At 35.9% G+C, this 16813-nt stretch overlaps 1 protein-coding gene across 16 annotated transcripts in view; it reads right to left on the bottom strand.

Annotated features, from left to right (window-relative positions):
- The window catches only part of LOC147400586 (uncharacterized), a 38907-nt gene that overhangs the window by 15277 nt on the left and 6817 nt on the right, over positions 1–16813 (bottom strand). For 15 of the 16 annotated variants that reach the window (XR_015179427.1, XR_015179425.1, XR_015179428.1 and 12 more), the window contains exons 3-5: positions 16010–16102; positions 15358–15426; positions 10586–10678 (exon numbers count right to left, since the gene is read on the bottom strand). Coding sequence is in view for 12 of the 16 variants with exons in the window: in XM_086446315.1 (XP_086302441.1) it covers positions 10586–10678; positions 15358–15426; positions 16010–16102 (255 nt within the window). In the remaining 4 variants the exon portion in view is untranslated. The remainder of the gene's footprint in view (positions 1–10585; positions 10679–15357; positions 15427–16009; positions 16103–16813) is intronic. The other variant, XM_086446321.1, reaches the window with a different exon arrangement.

The raw sequence follows: 16813 nt of genomic DNA, 5'->3' as shown, positions 1-16813 counted from the left end.
ACATATTATCAACAAAATTGTTCACTTAGGTATAATTTGTTTTACTTAAGATACAAAATTTTTTAGAAGTAATAAAAATAAAATTTTATCTTTGTTAAAAGTAATAATTTTTTAGAAGAGTAACTCATTTTAAGGTTCAATCAATAATTTATACGAAAAACTAAAGAATTTTATATAACATGCATTTATTTTTTAAATAAAAAATACCTTAAATCATCTATATAATGGAAAGAAATGACAAAATAAATCGGTCTGCGGGTACCCATTGGATAGAATCTAACGGTTCCGGTTCCTATTGGTTTGATTCCATTTTAGACCCGGCTCTAATCGGTTCCAATAAAAAGGGATCCGGAACCGAGGTATTTAGTTCCAATTCCGGTTCGATTTCGGTTAAATTGGTAGCCATTGACACCCCTAGTTCAATATGAGTAAATTATCCATACTGTAGTGCCCGCAACCAAAAATACTGCAATGATAAGGCTTCCTGAGAACAAAAAAAAATTGAAACACTAATAATCTGTGTCAAAATCAAGAAAAAAAAAACATACAAATTCATAAAAAGAACAAAAAAAATTTGTGAAAATCTTGATGAATTGACCTAGTTCTCTCTTCAAGGTGACTTGATTTAGATTTGAAAATAGCCTCTCAAGCTCTTCTATGGATTGTTTCTGAGAAGAACATTTTAGGGTTTTTGAAGTAGAGGAAAAGCGACAACATGAAGAAGAAGAAGAACGGAACCAAAACGTTTCAGAGATTTTTGTTTGAGGAAGAATATTGTGGGTGATTGATGAAAGCTTTCTGTTAGGGACAAAAAGTGAAGGTATATGAAGAGTGAGGGAGGAGAACCGCATTTTGAATTTTCGGAGGACTGATGGCAAAAATGTGGGTTTTAGTCAAAGGATGATAGGTTCGTAACGTTCATTTGTAAGAGAAAGTTGTGGATAGACTAGACCAATAGGATTTTTTACACTCTAGTTTTGTTGGACAAGCAGTATCCAAACATATCAATGAAATAGGAACATTTGGAGTCGATTTCTTTTTCAGAGCAGTCTATAGTTGACTCACTAACGAACATGCTGGCCAAGTTGAGTGGGGGTGGGGCATTGTGCTTGATTTTCTATAGTGAATTCGTGTTGATTTCTTTTCTTTGGACTTCGAGCTTGATCGGCTAAGAAGGATTTATTGACTTCTAAAGATGGGTTTTTAGGCTTAATCTTCTCTTGAATCGGAGTCTAAGTCTATCTTGAAAAACCTTGTTTCGTTTTTGGATAAGGACCATCACAACTCACAACGAGTAGACTGTATTTAAGAACCTGTTGGGCTTTATGGAGCCTAATTATATTTGATCCGATTGACGACCCGACTCGATCCGAATAATGTTGTGTGATTTTTTTGATGGGAGATTTTCTAAGGCTTAATCTATGGAGCGGAGGCTTGGGCTGATAGGCCCAAGACGGAGCACTATGGACAAACCTCCTGGGGTCCAAGGGGCAATGCCCCCGGGAATTATTATATATATATATATATATATATATATATTTGCCCGTTTTGTAGTTCATTGTGAATCTTGTACGCACTATATAGAAATCGTTTTTGGTGATTAGGTTTTTTTTTTTTTTTTTTTACGTAGTCTTGGTTGTCGTTTTTGAGACTGTAGCCACACTTTCATTTTCTTCTTGATAATAGTGAAATCCTTGCAATTCCGTGGACGTAGGCAAATTGTCGAACCACGTAAATATTATCTTGTGTGTGTGATTGTTTTCTTTTTTAACATATATTTTTTTATCTATTTTTGTGTCTCACAGGTTAGGAATTTCAGGTTGAATTCCCTACAGAACCCAGTTGAACTACTCTTACTAAGCTAGTAAGGATTTCACCGTTACTAAGTGTGTGTTTGGTAACACTTCTGAAGTTTGGATGGAGGTGGCCCACCTTTAAAATTTTGACTTTAGAAGTTTTAATTTCGTTTGTTTTAGTTTAGATTTCAGACTTTAAAATCAAAATTCAGAAGTTTTGAATCAACGATGAAGAGATGCTGGATGAAATTTCTGAAATCTGATTTCTAGTTTCAGATTTTAGATGTTTCCAAACTCCAGACTTCAGTCTTTAGTAGTATTACCAAACATAGTGTAGAAGAATCCGGAAATCTGATCTCATAGAATCAAGAAAATAGGATATTCTTCTTGATTATTCTTGATTACTCTTAACTTTCTAGAATATTCTTGTAATGTTCTACAATAGGATAGTTGGTTTATTATTCTAGAATATTCTTGAAGTTCTAGATTATTCTTGTAATAGGATAGTTGGTCTATAAATACCACTATTGGGGCATTTGTAATGATCATCCAAGAATTCTCAATAAATTCAATTTTTCTACATGGTATCAGAACACTAGGTTCTAATCTAGGGATTACCTATGGCGGGTCAAAATCCGTGGAAGACGGCTTTAACCGGTGCGACTAGTAAGGACTCAGTGGTGTTAGGGGAAAGCACCACAAGTCCGAACTTGAACTCCTCCATCTCATTTAGTGGTTCAGAAGGGTCCACGAATTCGTTCCAATTAAATATCCACCGTCTAAATGGAAAAAACTACACGGAATGGTCGCAAATCGTTCGTTTGATTTTGGAAGGCAAGGGGAAGCTTGGATATCTGACAGGAGAAGTGACAAAACCTGCCGATGTAGATTCAACTCTCAAGACCTGGAAATCAGAAAATTCTTTGATTATTGCGTGGTTAGTGAACTCAATGGAACCCGCAATTGGCAAGCCCTTCATGTTCCTGCCGACGGCCAAAGATGTTTGGGAAGCAGTCAAGGATACGTATTCCGATCTAGAAAATTCTTCGCAGATTTTTGGTTTAAAATCCAAACTTTGGCACGCGAAACAGGGTGACCGAGATGTAACCTCCTACTACAACGAGTTGATGACATTGTGGCAGGAGTTAGACCTCTGTTATGATGATGTCTGGGAGTGTGCGAATGATAGTGTCCGGTTCATGAAATGACAGGAGAATGATCGTGTATTTATGTTCTTAGCAGGACTTAACAAAGAATTAGACGAGGTGCGGGGCCGAATTTTAGGGAAAACTCCTCTGTCAACAATTCGTGAGGCCTTCTTAGATGTTCGGAGAGAAGAAGCACGGCAGAGTGTGATGCTTAACAACAAATCGGTTCCTAGTACTACTAACTCGGAAGTAGAAAGTTCTGCCCTTGTAACTCGAGATTTTCAGGAGGAGGTGAAGAAGGATGGTAAGCGTTTTGAACGGCCGTGGTGCGATCACTGTAAACGTCCGTGGCACACACGGGAAACCTGTTGGAAAATTCATGGCAAGCCTCAAAACTGGAAGAAGAAGTCTGGTGGAGCGGGGCGTGCACTTCAGGCCAATGTTTCGGATCAAGAGCAGCAGTCTTCTTCAAATTCGTTTCCTTTCACCAAGGAGCAGATAGACCAACTGTACAAGATTTTCGAGTCTCAGAAAAATCCTACTTGTTCTTTGGCTCAAAAAGGTAATTACCTGAAAACAGCTCTCATTGGTGTCAACCCTGATCGCACCTGGATCATCGATTCAGGTGCAACCGATCATATGACAGGGTTGTCAAATCTTTTTTCTTCGTATAATCCTTGTGCAGGTAATCAGAAAATTAAGATTGCAGATGGCTCTCTTTCAGCCATTGCAGGAAAAGGTTCTATTATAGTATCTCCATCACTCACTCTTCACGATGTTCTTCACGTTCCCAAACTTTCCTGTAATCTTTTGTCTGTCAGCAAGCTAGCCCGTGATCAAAATTGTCAAACTAATTTTTTCCCAACTCATTGTGTGTTCCAGGATTTGACCTCGGGGAGGATGATTGGCAGTGCTAAACAGAGTGGAGGACTCTACTTCCTTGATGATGGATCTGAATCGAGGCGACAATCTCAACAAATAAGTTCCTGCTTTGAATCTATTTCTATTTTCAATAATAATATTATATTATGGCATTTAAGATTAGGTCATCCAAGTTTCAAATATTTAAAACATTTATTTCCTAAGTTGTTTGGCAATAAAGATCCATCTATGTTTCATTGTGAAATATGTGAATTTGCAAAACACCACCGTACATCTTTTCCTTCACAACCATATAAACCATCAAAACCTTTCACTATTATTCACAGTGATGTTTGGGGTCCTAATAAGATAAGTACACCTTCTAGCAAGAGATGGTTCATCACATTTACGGATGATCATACTCGACTCTGCTGGGTGTATTTATTGAAAGAAAAATCAGAGGCCGAACGCGTTTTTAAAAATTTTTACAATATGGTGCAGACTCAATTTCAAACTAACATACAAGTTTTCAGGAGTGATAATGGGAAAGAGTATTTTAACACGACCTTGGGAAATTTTTTTCTTGAAAAAGGAATAATTCATCACAGTTCTTGCATCGATACACCCCAACAGAATGGTGTTGCAGAAAGAAAAAATAAACATCTGTTGGAGGTGGCTCGTGCATTACTTTTTACAACTAAAGTTCCCAAGTATCTATGGGGAGAGGCTGTTTTAACTGCTGCGTACTTAATAAACAGAATGCCCTCCAAAGTTTTACAATTTCGAACTCCTTTCCAAGTTTTCATAAATTGTTTTCCAACTACTAGACTTTCTGCTGATCTACCTCTAAAAATATTTGGTTGTACGGTTTTTGTTCATGAACATCGAAAAATTTGAAAACTTGAGCCCAGAGCTATAAAATGTGTCTTCATTGGTTACTCCCCAACTCAGAAAGGCTATAAATGTTTTGACCCGATATCGAAAAAATGTTTTGTGACAATGGATGTTACATTTTTTGAAAAACAACCATATTTTAAGGATATTCATCTTCAGGGGGAGATTTTTAAGGAAGATTCATTTAACTCGGGCAATGTTTTTCTCTCAGATGATGTGTTTCTCTTGCAAGAATCTGAGTCTAGTATCTCTGCACCTACAGTAAATGGCCAAGATTCATTCCTTGAAAATCCTCCTATTATGAGTGATGTTTCCCCTGAGTCTAGACCTACATTTGAAAAACAATTTAAAAATCAGAATTCTGAACAACAAATTTTGGAAACCGAAAATAAGGAACAACCTACTATAATGTCACAACATGATAATAGATTCAAGGATGGTGACCGAACTTGGAAAGGGATTGTTTACTTGAAGAAGAATCATAAGAAAAGGAAAGACGAATTGACTCTACAGCACAGCCATGATTCTGAACCAAGGACGAATCAACAATCTGAGTCTGTTACAGGTAATTCTCTTTCTCTTTCCAACAGTCAGTCTAAGCCTTCTGATTTAGACATTCCTATAGCTCTTCGTAAAGGGGTTAGATCTTATACTAGTCATCCACTGTCTAAATTTGTATCATACTCGAAATTGTCATCATCTCTTGCTGCTTTTACCTCTCAATTGTCCAGTGTAGAAATTCCTAATAGTGTACAGGAGGCTCTAAAGGTTCCAAAGTGGAAGGAAGCAGTACTTGAAGAGATGAAAGCTCTTGAGAAGAACAATACTTGGAGTGTTGAGGCATTGCCAGCTGGGAAGACCACTGTGGGTTGTAAATGGGTCTTCACTGTGAAGTACAACTCTGATGGTTCAGTGGAAAGATACAAGGCTAGGTTGGTGGCAAAGGGATTCACCCAGACATATGGCATTGATTATTCTGAGACTTTTGCTCCTGTTGCAAAATTAAACACGGTAGAGTACTTTTATCTATTGCTGCTAATCTGGACTGGCCCTTGCAACAACTAGATGTGAAGAATGCCTTCCTCAATGGTGACTTGGAGGAAGAAGTGTACATGGATAGTCCACCGGGCTTTGAGGAGAAGTTTGGCTCAAGAATATGCAAACTAAAAAAGTCCCTGTATGGTCTCAAACAGTCTCCAAGGGCTTGGTTTGAGAAGTTCACACAGTCTGTCAAAAAACAAGGATATTCTCAAGGACAAGCTGATCATACCTTGTTTTTCAAGTTTTCTCATGAAGGAAAGGTTGTTGTGCTAATAGTTTATGTTGATGATATTATTCTCACAGGTGATGATGTGATCGAAATAGAGAGATTGAAGAAGAGCCTTGCTTTAGAATTCGAAATCAAGGATTTGGGAGCACTAAGATATTTCCTTGGCATGGAAGTTGCTCGTTCAAGGAAAGGAATCGTTGTCTCTCAACGAAAGTATATTCTTGATCTTTTGAAGGAAACCGGGTTAAGTGGTTGCAGACCGGCTGAGACTCCCATGGATCCCAATGTAAAGCTTTGGGAAGAGGGAAGTGTTCCTGTTGATACTGGTAGATACCAGAGATTGGTTGGAAAACTAATCTATTTATCTCATACTCGACCGGATATTGCCTTCTCTGTCAGTGTTGTTAGTCAATTTCTGCACGCACCTTATGAAGAACACCTCGAGGCGGTCTACCGAATTTTGAGATATTTAAAGTCTACTCCTGGAAAAGGTCTGTTTTCCAAAAAGACAAATCAAAGGAGTGTTAAGGTATTTACTGATGCAGATTGGGCAGGTTCAGTGAATGACAGGAGATCTACTTCAAGGTATTGCACCTTTTTGTGGGGAAACTTGGTTACCTGGCGAAGCAAGAAGCAAAATGTTGTTGCCAGAAGTAGCGCAGAGGCTGAGTTTAGAGCAATGGCTCAAGGGATCTGTGAGGTATTGTGGATATACAGAATCCTCGAAGAACTCAAGATGACTGTGGAACTTCCTCTGAAGCTGTACTGCGACAATAAGGCTGCAATAAGTATTGCTCACAATCCTGTCCAGCATGATAGGACGAAGCACATTGAGATTGATCGATATTTCATTAAGGAAAAAAATTGAAGCTGGAACTGTTTGCTTGCCGTTTGTGCCTTCTAGTCAGCAAACAGCCGACATCTTGACTAAGGGGCTTGCTAGACCTAACTTTGAACATCTGATAAGCAAGTTGGGCATGATTGACATCTATGCACCAACTTGAGGGGGAGTGTAGAAGAATCCGGAAATCTGATCTCATAGAATCAAGAAAATAGGATATTCTTCTTGATTATTCTTGATTACTCTTAACTTTCTAGAATATTCTTGTAATGTTCTACAATAGGATAGTTGGTTTATTATTCTAGAATATTCTTGAAGTTCTAGATTATTCTTGTAATAGGATAGTTGGTCTATAAATACCACTATTGGGGCATTTGTAATGATCATCCAAGAATTCTCAATAAATTCAATTTTTCTACACATAGCATAAGGGTACTTGGGCTCACCTTGTGGCATCCAAAAACATGATCCAATGTTTCAGGGCCTTGTAAGGAGTTCTCGATTAAAAATAATAATAATTTGGGCTTTATCCAAGGTTTTGAAAAGGGACAGCTACTAAATATCCACTCTCAAATTTAAATATGAATAATAATTTTTTTTTCAAGTTCATAGAATTTTGTGCTCTACATTCCTATGGAATTAGATCATGTTTTTAGATGTCATGAGATAAGCGCATCGACTCTTGAAAAGATTTGAAATATTTTTAAGTTCGTAAAGCTATACTCACTCTTTAATATACATACGTTTCCGTATTTGTAATATCTCCCTTAACTCACTTAACTGACAAAAAATATTCTATAATGCTCACTATCGAAAAATATTTATTCTTCTAAAATTTCATGAAAAAAATATGCCTTATTCTCCATAATGTTCAAGAAACTTAAAACAACCAGTTGTGGTTTCATCTTTTCGACAATATATTATCTTTCGAAGCAAAGTAAACAATTAATAATTATGTAGAAAGGTATAAAGTAGTAAGTTAAAAATTAAAAATAAATCAAACAAAAAATTTACCCATTTTCAAAATTGTTAGGGAAGGATGAAAAGATCCCTTAAACTGTGTTTGGATTGAGAGAAGAGAAAAGAAAATAATTGAGTTTCTCTCCATTTCTCTTGATTGGATTGTTAAGTGGGGAGAGAAGAGAAAAGAATTGGAGAGAAGAGGAGAGAGAAAAATGTAAGTTTTCTTTCACTTAAAAAGTGGAGATAAACCCTTTTAAAATATTTTATAATACCAACTCTCCCTCTAACTCTTTTTAAGATATTTTACAATTTTATAGTTGTCCTAAGTTATCTCATGTCATTCCAAACATGGTAAAGAGAAATTGAGTTTCTCTTCTCTTCTCTCCATTTCTCATGTTTGGATTATTAAGGGAGGAGAGAAGGAAAAAAATTGGAGAGAAGAGAGAAAAAGAAGTGGGTTTTCTCTCTCCAAAAATGGAGAGAAGAGAGAAAATATTTTATAATACCAACTCTGCCCCTTTCGACATGGGTCTCTATGGTTTTATGGATTTAAGACAGTTTTTTAATATCTTTTTGTTTAATTCTATATCATTCTCAGAAGGAGAAGTTTTACTTCCCCTTGCTTATCTGTTGTATATAAGAATCCGTTCTATTTTGTTATTTTAATAATTTGTTAGATTTTTTTTCCCTAATTTTGAGAAGAACCCCTTCTAAACATGGTTTTAAAACTCGATTTCACGTCTCGTCTCATCTAGGCCCGATACCGAGTCGTCTTCGACAAGTTTTCCGATATATTTGAGATGTCTCATGAGACAAATCAAAAAATTAAACGTGAGTTCTAAATCTTGATAAAAAAAGTGACTTTGTGAGTTGGTCTCGTTCAGCTCTAATATTGAGTTAACTCAGGTTATACGTCTCGATCTCGGACGGGTTTTAAAACCATACTTCTAAAGTATTATATCTGTTAAAATTACAGAAATCTATGAAATAATTGAGCTCATGAAGCTGGGTATCTTCTTCTTTTTCTTCTTTCTTTTAGATCATTTTTTTGTGATTTTGAATTTTAATAATAATTCATGTTTTTTGCCTTTTTGTGATATTGAGAAAAATCACTTCTTACCTAAAAAGGGTATCTTCTAAAATGACATAAATCTATGAAATAAGTGAGGGGGTATCCCCCCCCCCCCTCTTCAATTTATTATTTTTATTTTTTTTTAGGGGTTTGGATATTATTTTGCCCTGTTATTGGCATAGGCAAAAGATCTGTGTTCTTTTATTTCTTTATTTATTGTTTAAAATAACAAATAGTGTAGATTACAATTTCTAGTAGTTTTGGATGTCTATTGTGAGATATAATTGAGTTTTTTTTATAATAAAAAAAAAACATTTACATCATCTCATGGACCTCTAGCAACATTAATATTCAATTTGGATAGAAGAAGTATCAATCTTCTATTTCAGATACTAATCTTCTTGTTAATTTCTCTTCGTTGACAATTTTTAGGTGTATGATTGGGAGGTTACAACGTAATTGAAGTAACGTTACAAAATGAGTTGGATTGTTAGTATTGTCATATTAGGGTTTTGAAAGGATCTTATAAACTTTCATGGTGTGTTTGGATTGAGAGAAATGGAGAGAAGAAAAGTTTTAAAAAAAAAGTGAATTTCTTTCCATTTCTCTTGTTTGGATTGTCAAAGAGAGGAGAGAAGAAAAATAATGGAGAGAAAAAACGATTTAATTTTTTCCCCTCTTTTTTTCCCTCCAAATTAGAGAGAAGAAATGCTCATGACTAATAAGAGCACTAAAACAATACAACTCGACACTTTTTTCTCCACACTATTTTTTTATTATTATTTATGAATAATGATTTTCTGACGCACCCCCTCTAACATACGCCCCTTGACGTGGCATGGGCTAAAATCATAGATCTTTTTTCCTCAGATACACAGCCGCATAGATTTATGAGATGTGCAATTGTGTATCCCAAGAAAAAGATCTATGGTTCTAACCCATACCACGTCATGGAGTGTATGAGGGTGTATGTCAAAGTGGTTGTCAAAAAATCACGACTCTCTTTATTGTTAAACCAACCAAGATGGAATTTCTTCTCTTTTCTTTCAATAAGTTTATTTTCTCTTCATTTCTTTCAACTGCAACTTCAGGAGGTTGGGGATCAATAAGTGCCCAACCCAAAATTCACAAACACCAACCCGCACCCTCGCCCAATCCGACCTCGGGCATGAAATGCTCAATCCAAACCCTAGCCAAGTCAAATTGGTCCAATTAATTCACTCCTCATTAATACTAGGTAATTTAGTACGGGTAAAGGTTTATATAAAGATGTGTGATGCATATAAAAAAAACTTAAAATTTATAAATACTTTTCCTAAAATTGTGTTTCAAAACTTTATATACTAAAAATTATAAGCAAATTTAGAGAAAAAATAATAAAATTAACTAAAATAAATATTTTTATATTAATAATCATAATTTTCAATAAAAGAAAAAACATTTGAAACTATAATATTTGTGAATATAGAATTATACTTAAGACAAAGCAATTATTTTTCTAATGAAAATATTTTGGAATTATTGTTTCGTATTGGACTTGACCGATAAATATCAGTATTGGTCGACAAATTCTGGAATTTTGAACCATGGATAAGATGTCATTGGTTAAGGTGGTCAATTGGCATTATGTATATAAGGTGATCATCCAATATTCAAAATGAAAAAAAAGACAAGGGAAGTTTGAATATAAATTTTCTAAAACAAGATAGTTATGTAATTTGGGCAGACTTAGATTATTACCATATAAATCCAACAAAGAATGCAGGTGATTGCAGAGACCAGAAATCCAGCCTCTTGTGTCACTGCAGAAACAGCAAGGATACCTGCACCTACCTATAGAATTTAATGGCATTTGAAAAAGGGGATTGTAGAGGGAAATATATTAAGCTATAAATAAAACGACATTGATGTTGTAACTTTGATACCTGCATTTCAAAAGTTGCATGTGCGTTCATGTAGTATGTATAAATGCACCTTGTAGTAGGATCCGATCCCATCCCCATTACTGGATCCCAATGCCCAAACTGGACCCACCTACCTAAATACATGTTCCATGGTCCCCAACCCGAATCAAAGTCGACCTAGATACCCCAAATCCGTGCCTCATGCATCTTGTTATGCTCCTACAACTGTCTTTAACAATCCAAACCCACAACATATAGGCCATTACAAGATAGAATCGGTTCCAAAAGTTCGAACTGTATCCACCCGCCTAAATACTTGTTCTAAGACCCCCTGACCCAAACCCAACTTAGTCTAGATACCTTAGATCATAACCCTATGCATCTTATCATGCTCCTACTTTAACAATTCAAATCCACAACCCGGAGGCCATTGCCGGATACGATTGGATCCCAAAGTCCAAACCATACCCACCTACTTAAACATGTTCCAAGACCCCCCAACCCAAACCCGACTTGGTCTAGATACCCTAGATCATGGACCTATGCATCTTATTATGCTCCTACTTTAAATCCACAACCTAGAGGCCATTGCTGGATAGAAATGGATTCCAAATAGAATTCAAAATCCAAACCATACCCACCTACCCATATTTAGGGTGTTAAAACTCCAGAATTGGTAATTCAAATCTGAACCGAGTATTGCTTTGGTCTTCGGTTAGGTGTCTGAAACCGAACTGAACCCAAAACTAGATCGATTTTTACACACAAACCCGAACTGAAACCCGCAAACCCGATTTTAGAACTCCAACAATCTTGAAGATTGTTCTGACTTTTTTCAATATTTTTTTGAACAGTGGGTAGTGTGCCTGATGTCAAGTCTAATTGGGTTTAAGTATTATTGGCAATATTAACATGACCTATGAAAATGACTCGAAATTAGTGGGTTCGGGTCAAGCCTAATTAGGTTTAGGGTATTATTGAAAATTTTTAAGGTTGAAGGAGTAAGAGACGAAAATGAATAAAGTGGGATAAAAAGGTAAAAGAGAAAATATAGTAAAGTTATAGGGGTGAAGTGTAAAGGAAATAAAGTGGGTCCCACAAAACTATAACTTAATGGGAGGGTTACGGGGATCAAAGTGAAAAAATAAAGTTGGAAAGATATTATTAAATAATTTTGAGATTAAAGGGGTAAAAGATGAAAAATAATTTTAAAAAAATGGTTAAAAGAGGTAAAAGAGATTTTATAATAAAATTAGAGGAGTGAAAATAAAGTTAAGTGATGTAAAGAGAAAAAGTAATAAAGTGGGTTCCACACAAAGGTTTGTGATTCACAACTGTACCAACTTAGTTGAGTTTTATTATATAGATATATAGCTTTTGGGACTTGAGAATCGTGACACTAAATACTTTTTAAACATTTGAAAAATACAATTTTTTCAAATTTTATGAATTCCAAGTAACCCGGATCGATACGGGTTGGACTAGATTTCGAGTCTACCTTCAAGTCATCGATTTCGGGTTCAACCTAGATTAGTTAGATCGGTCCAAGGTTTGATTTGCCCCCAAACCTGTCCAAAACCCGTTAATCCGATTTTGGTCCGATTCGATTACCCATTTGAACGCCCCTACCTAAATACATGTTCCAGGACCCCCCAACACAAACCCAACTTCGTCTAGATCCTAACCCTATGCATCTTATTATGCTCCTACTTCAACAATTCACATCCACAACCCAGAGGTCATGTCGGATACGATTGGATATCAATAGGGGTGTTCAATCGGGTAACCCAAATCAGATCAAGACCAGTTTACCAGGTTCAAACCGGTCTGGATTTTGACCCGAAATCCATAAATTTTGAAAAAATTTCATTTTTTCAAATATTTGAAAAGTACTTAGTGTCACGATTCCCAAGTCCCAACAGCTATATATAACCCAACAACTATATATCTATATAACAAACACAACTGAGTTGGAACAGTTGTGAGACACAAACCTTTGTGTGGGATCTAACTTTATTGTGTTTTTTCTCTTTACCCCCTCAACTTTATTTTCACTCCTCTAACTTTATTACATTTCCTCTTTTACCCCTTTTAATATATTTTATTATTTTTCATCTTTTACCCCTTTAACCTCAAAATCTTTAATAATACCCTTCCAACTTTATTTTTTTCACTTTTATACTCTTAACCCTCCTATCAAGCTATAGTTTTGTGGGATCCACTTTATTTCTTTTACACTTCAACCCCTATAACTTTACTTTATTTCCTTTTTTATCATTTTAACTAGGGGTGTCAATGGATAGTAGAAATCCGAATCCAAATTCGAATTCGAATTCGAAAAATCGGATATTATCCAAAATTTTCGGATATCGGATTCGGAGGTTATTTTAACATTCGAATGATTTTCGGATACGAATTCGGATATTACTAAATCCGATTCGATAATATCCGCTCCGATTATAAATACATGTGTTACGTATTCATGTAACACAACAAAACTTATTTCTATCTATATATTCTCTCATGTATTCAAGTCTCACAACGAAGTATAACTTAAAATGTTTATCTTCTCAACCAAAGACGCAGAACCAGTGGGTTTCGACTTTCGACCGTGGGTTTCGACGGTACAAATTCCCCGTAGCCACCCTCTTCCCCGGCCAGCGAACACCGAAGTAGGTATTTCCTCTCTCTCTCTCTCTCAACCAAAGACGCAGAACCAAGTGGGTTTCGACTTTCGACCGTGGGTTTCGATTGTACAAATTCCAAGTGGGTTTCAACTGAACCGGAACTAGAACCGAAAACCCCGGTTTGAGATCCCTTTTTATTGGAACCGATTAGATCCGGGTCTAAAATGAAACCAAACCGATAGGAACCGGAAGCGTTAGGTTCTATCCACGGGTACCTGCAACCGATTTATTTTGTCATTTCTTTCCATTCTATATATGATTTAAGATATTTTTATTTCAAAATAAATACATCTTATAACATTCTTCAATTTTTTTTATATAAATTGTCGATTGGATCTTAAAATGAGCCACTCTTCTAAAAATTTATTACTTTTAACAAAGATAAATTTTTATTTTTGGAAAAAATCATTAATTTGTGTCTTTAGTATAACAAATTATAACCAAGTTAAAATTTTTGTTGATAATATGTTAATTTTTAGAAAGGATTTTTTCATAATGATTTGAAATACTTTTTTTCTCATTCGATTCTTGAGAACCGGAACCGATGGGTACCCTTGGCAGTTTCAGTTCCAATTCCATTTAATTTGAAACCAACCCGAAACCGACAAGAACCGAAACCAAACTAAATATCATGGTTATAGTTTTAAGTTCCTTAGGAACTGACCCATTGACACCCCTAATAATAAATGCATTTATTAAGGCCATAATAAATGCATTTATTACGCAAAAGACTAACATAATCTTGTCTTTTCACTAAAAGACAAAATGGGGAGGGGTATTATTGGAAAAAAAAAAAGTCAAAAAAACTGTTGGAGTTCTAAACTTTGGGTCAAAGACCAAGTTCGAAATTGGGCTCATTGGTTTCGGTTCGGCTTTGTGAGTAAAATCAATCCGGGTTCAATTCGATTTCAGACACCAAACCCAAGACCAAACCAATATTCATTGGATCGATCATGGTCCAAGAAAGAAATCGATTCAGTTTTCAAATTTAAAAACTGGTCCGGGTTGACCCACATTACCTATTCCAGATTTTTTGAACACCCCTACATCTCAATATGATCCTACTATAGCAATCCGAACCCACAACCTGTAGGCCAATACAATCGGATCTAAATGCCCATCCGGACGCATATACCACCTGGACCCGAATTGGTCTGTATACCCTCGATCCACACCCTATGCATTGTATTATGCTCTTACTTTACCATCCAAACCAACAATCCATTATTAGATATGGTTAGATCCCAATTCCCAACCTGGGCCCACCTACCCAAATACATGTTCCAAGACCCCCAACCTGGACCAAATCCGTCAGATACCCTGGATCCATATTCTATGCAGCTTAATATGCTCCTAATTTAGAGAAATTCTATTGTCACACCAACTTTTACATGCAACACACCAATCATTTTGAAATTAAGCAGTTGTCTATACTTTAAAGGTATGTTATAACAAAAAAAATTGGTGTGTTAATAGCAGCTATCTAAATTCAACAATCCAAGCCCACAACAAACAGTTGTGTTAATAGCAGCTATCTAAATTCAACAATCCAAACCCACAACAAACAGGTATTGTTCGGGTCTGATTAAACCCATTAAAAACATAGCTCATGATCATCAATGAAATGAAGTTCAATATGGGTAAATTATCCTATACCATAGTGCAGGCAACCAGAAATACTGCACTGATAAGGCTTCCTAAGAAAAAAAACAATCGAAACCCTAATAATCTCAGTGTCAAAATCAAGAAAAAAGCATACACACACACACACACACACAAAATTGTGAAAATCTCATTGATGAATTGACCTGGTTCTCTCTTCAAGGTGACTTGATTTAGATTTGAAACCATCCTCTCCAACTCTTTTGTTATTAGAATTATATATATCAAAAGATGAGTCAGGGATAAAATGCAAAATTACCGGCAAGACACCGCCAGAACCAAGTTCACAATTCAAATTAACTTCCCTGATTAGCAATCCAGTCACAACCTGCATTAAATTAGTTGATGAAGTATTTTTCCAAAAAAAAAACCAGTCAGTTATAACCTAATCACTCTCATAGTTTATACCAAAAAGAAAAACGGAATATCAAATATAAATTAATGGCAATTGCAAGGCCTCAATGAATCACAAAACCTACCATTTTTAAGAACTAAACCACCATTTGCCTACAATCAAAACACCTCAATTGATTGAACTATCAATCAAATGGTGCTATCTTGGTTTTCATATAGAGATAAGATCAAGGTTTAAAATCTTGTCTCAAGGCAATAGTTTGATCAAGAGAAAAACTGATACCATCTCGACCGAAACGTTCCAATGCATTCCCAAAACATTGAATATTTCGGAATTAATGTTTCGGATCGGACTTGGCTGATAAATATCAATATAGGTCGACAAATTCTGGAATTTCGAGCCATGGACAAGATGTCATTGGTTAAGGTGGTCAATTGGTATTACATATACAAGGTGATCATCAAATATTTAAAATGAAAATAAAGACAGGAGAAGTTTGAATATAAATTTTCTAAAACAAGATAGTAATGTACTTTGGGCAGACTTAAATTATTACCATATAAATCCAACAAAGAATGCAGGTGATTGCAGAGGCCAGAAATCCAGCTGCCTGTGTAACTGCAGGAATAACAAGGATACCTGCACCTACCTGTAGAATTTAATGGCATTTGAAATAGATTAAGCTATAAATAGAAAGACATTGATGTTGTAACTTTGATACTTGTGTTTCAAAAGTTGCATTTGCATTCGTGTGGTATGTATAAATGAACCTTGTAGTAGGATCCGATCCCATCCCCATTACGGGATCAGAATGGATCCCAATGCCCAAACTGGACCCACCTACCTAAATACATGTTCCATGAACCCCCAACCCAAATCAGACTCGACTTAGATACCCTGAATCCATGCCTTATTCATCTTATCATGCTCCTAATGTCTTTAACAATCCAAACCCACAACCTATAGGCCATTACAAGATAGAATCGGTTCCAAAAGTCCAAACTGTATCCACCTACCTAAATACTTGTTCTAAGGCGCCCTGACCCAAACCCAACTTGGTCTAGATACCCCAGATACTAACCCTATGCATCTAATTATGCTCCTACTTTAACAATTCAAATCCAAAACCCGGAGACCAATGTCAAATACAATTGGATCCCAAAGTCCAAACCGTATCCACCTACTTAAATACATGTTCCAAGACCACCCAACCTGACTTGGTCTAGATACCCTAGATCATGACCCTATGCATCTTATTATGCTCCAACTTTAAATCCACAACCCGGAGGCCATTGCCGGACATGATTGGATTCCAAATAGGATCCAAAGTCCAAACCGTATCCACCTACTCATATTTAGG

This window comes from Akebia trifoliata, chromosome 6 (genome assembly GCF_017979445.1).
Source record: "Akebia trifoliata isolate Shusen 1 chromosome 6, ASM1797944v1, whole genome shotgun sequence".
NCBI classification, from domain to species: Eukaryota; Viridiplantae; Streptophyta; class Magnoliopsida; order Ranunculales; family Lardizabalaceae; genus Akebia; species Akebia trifoliata.
This window is presented reverse-complemented; position numbering and strand designations above follow the sequence as displayed.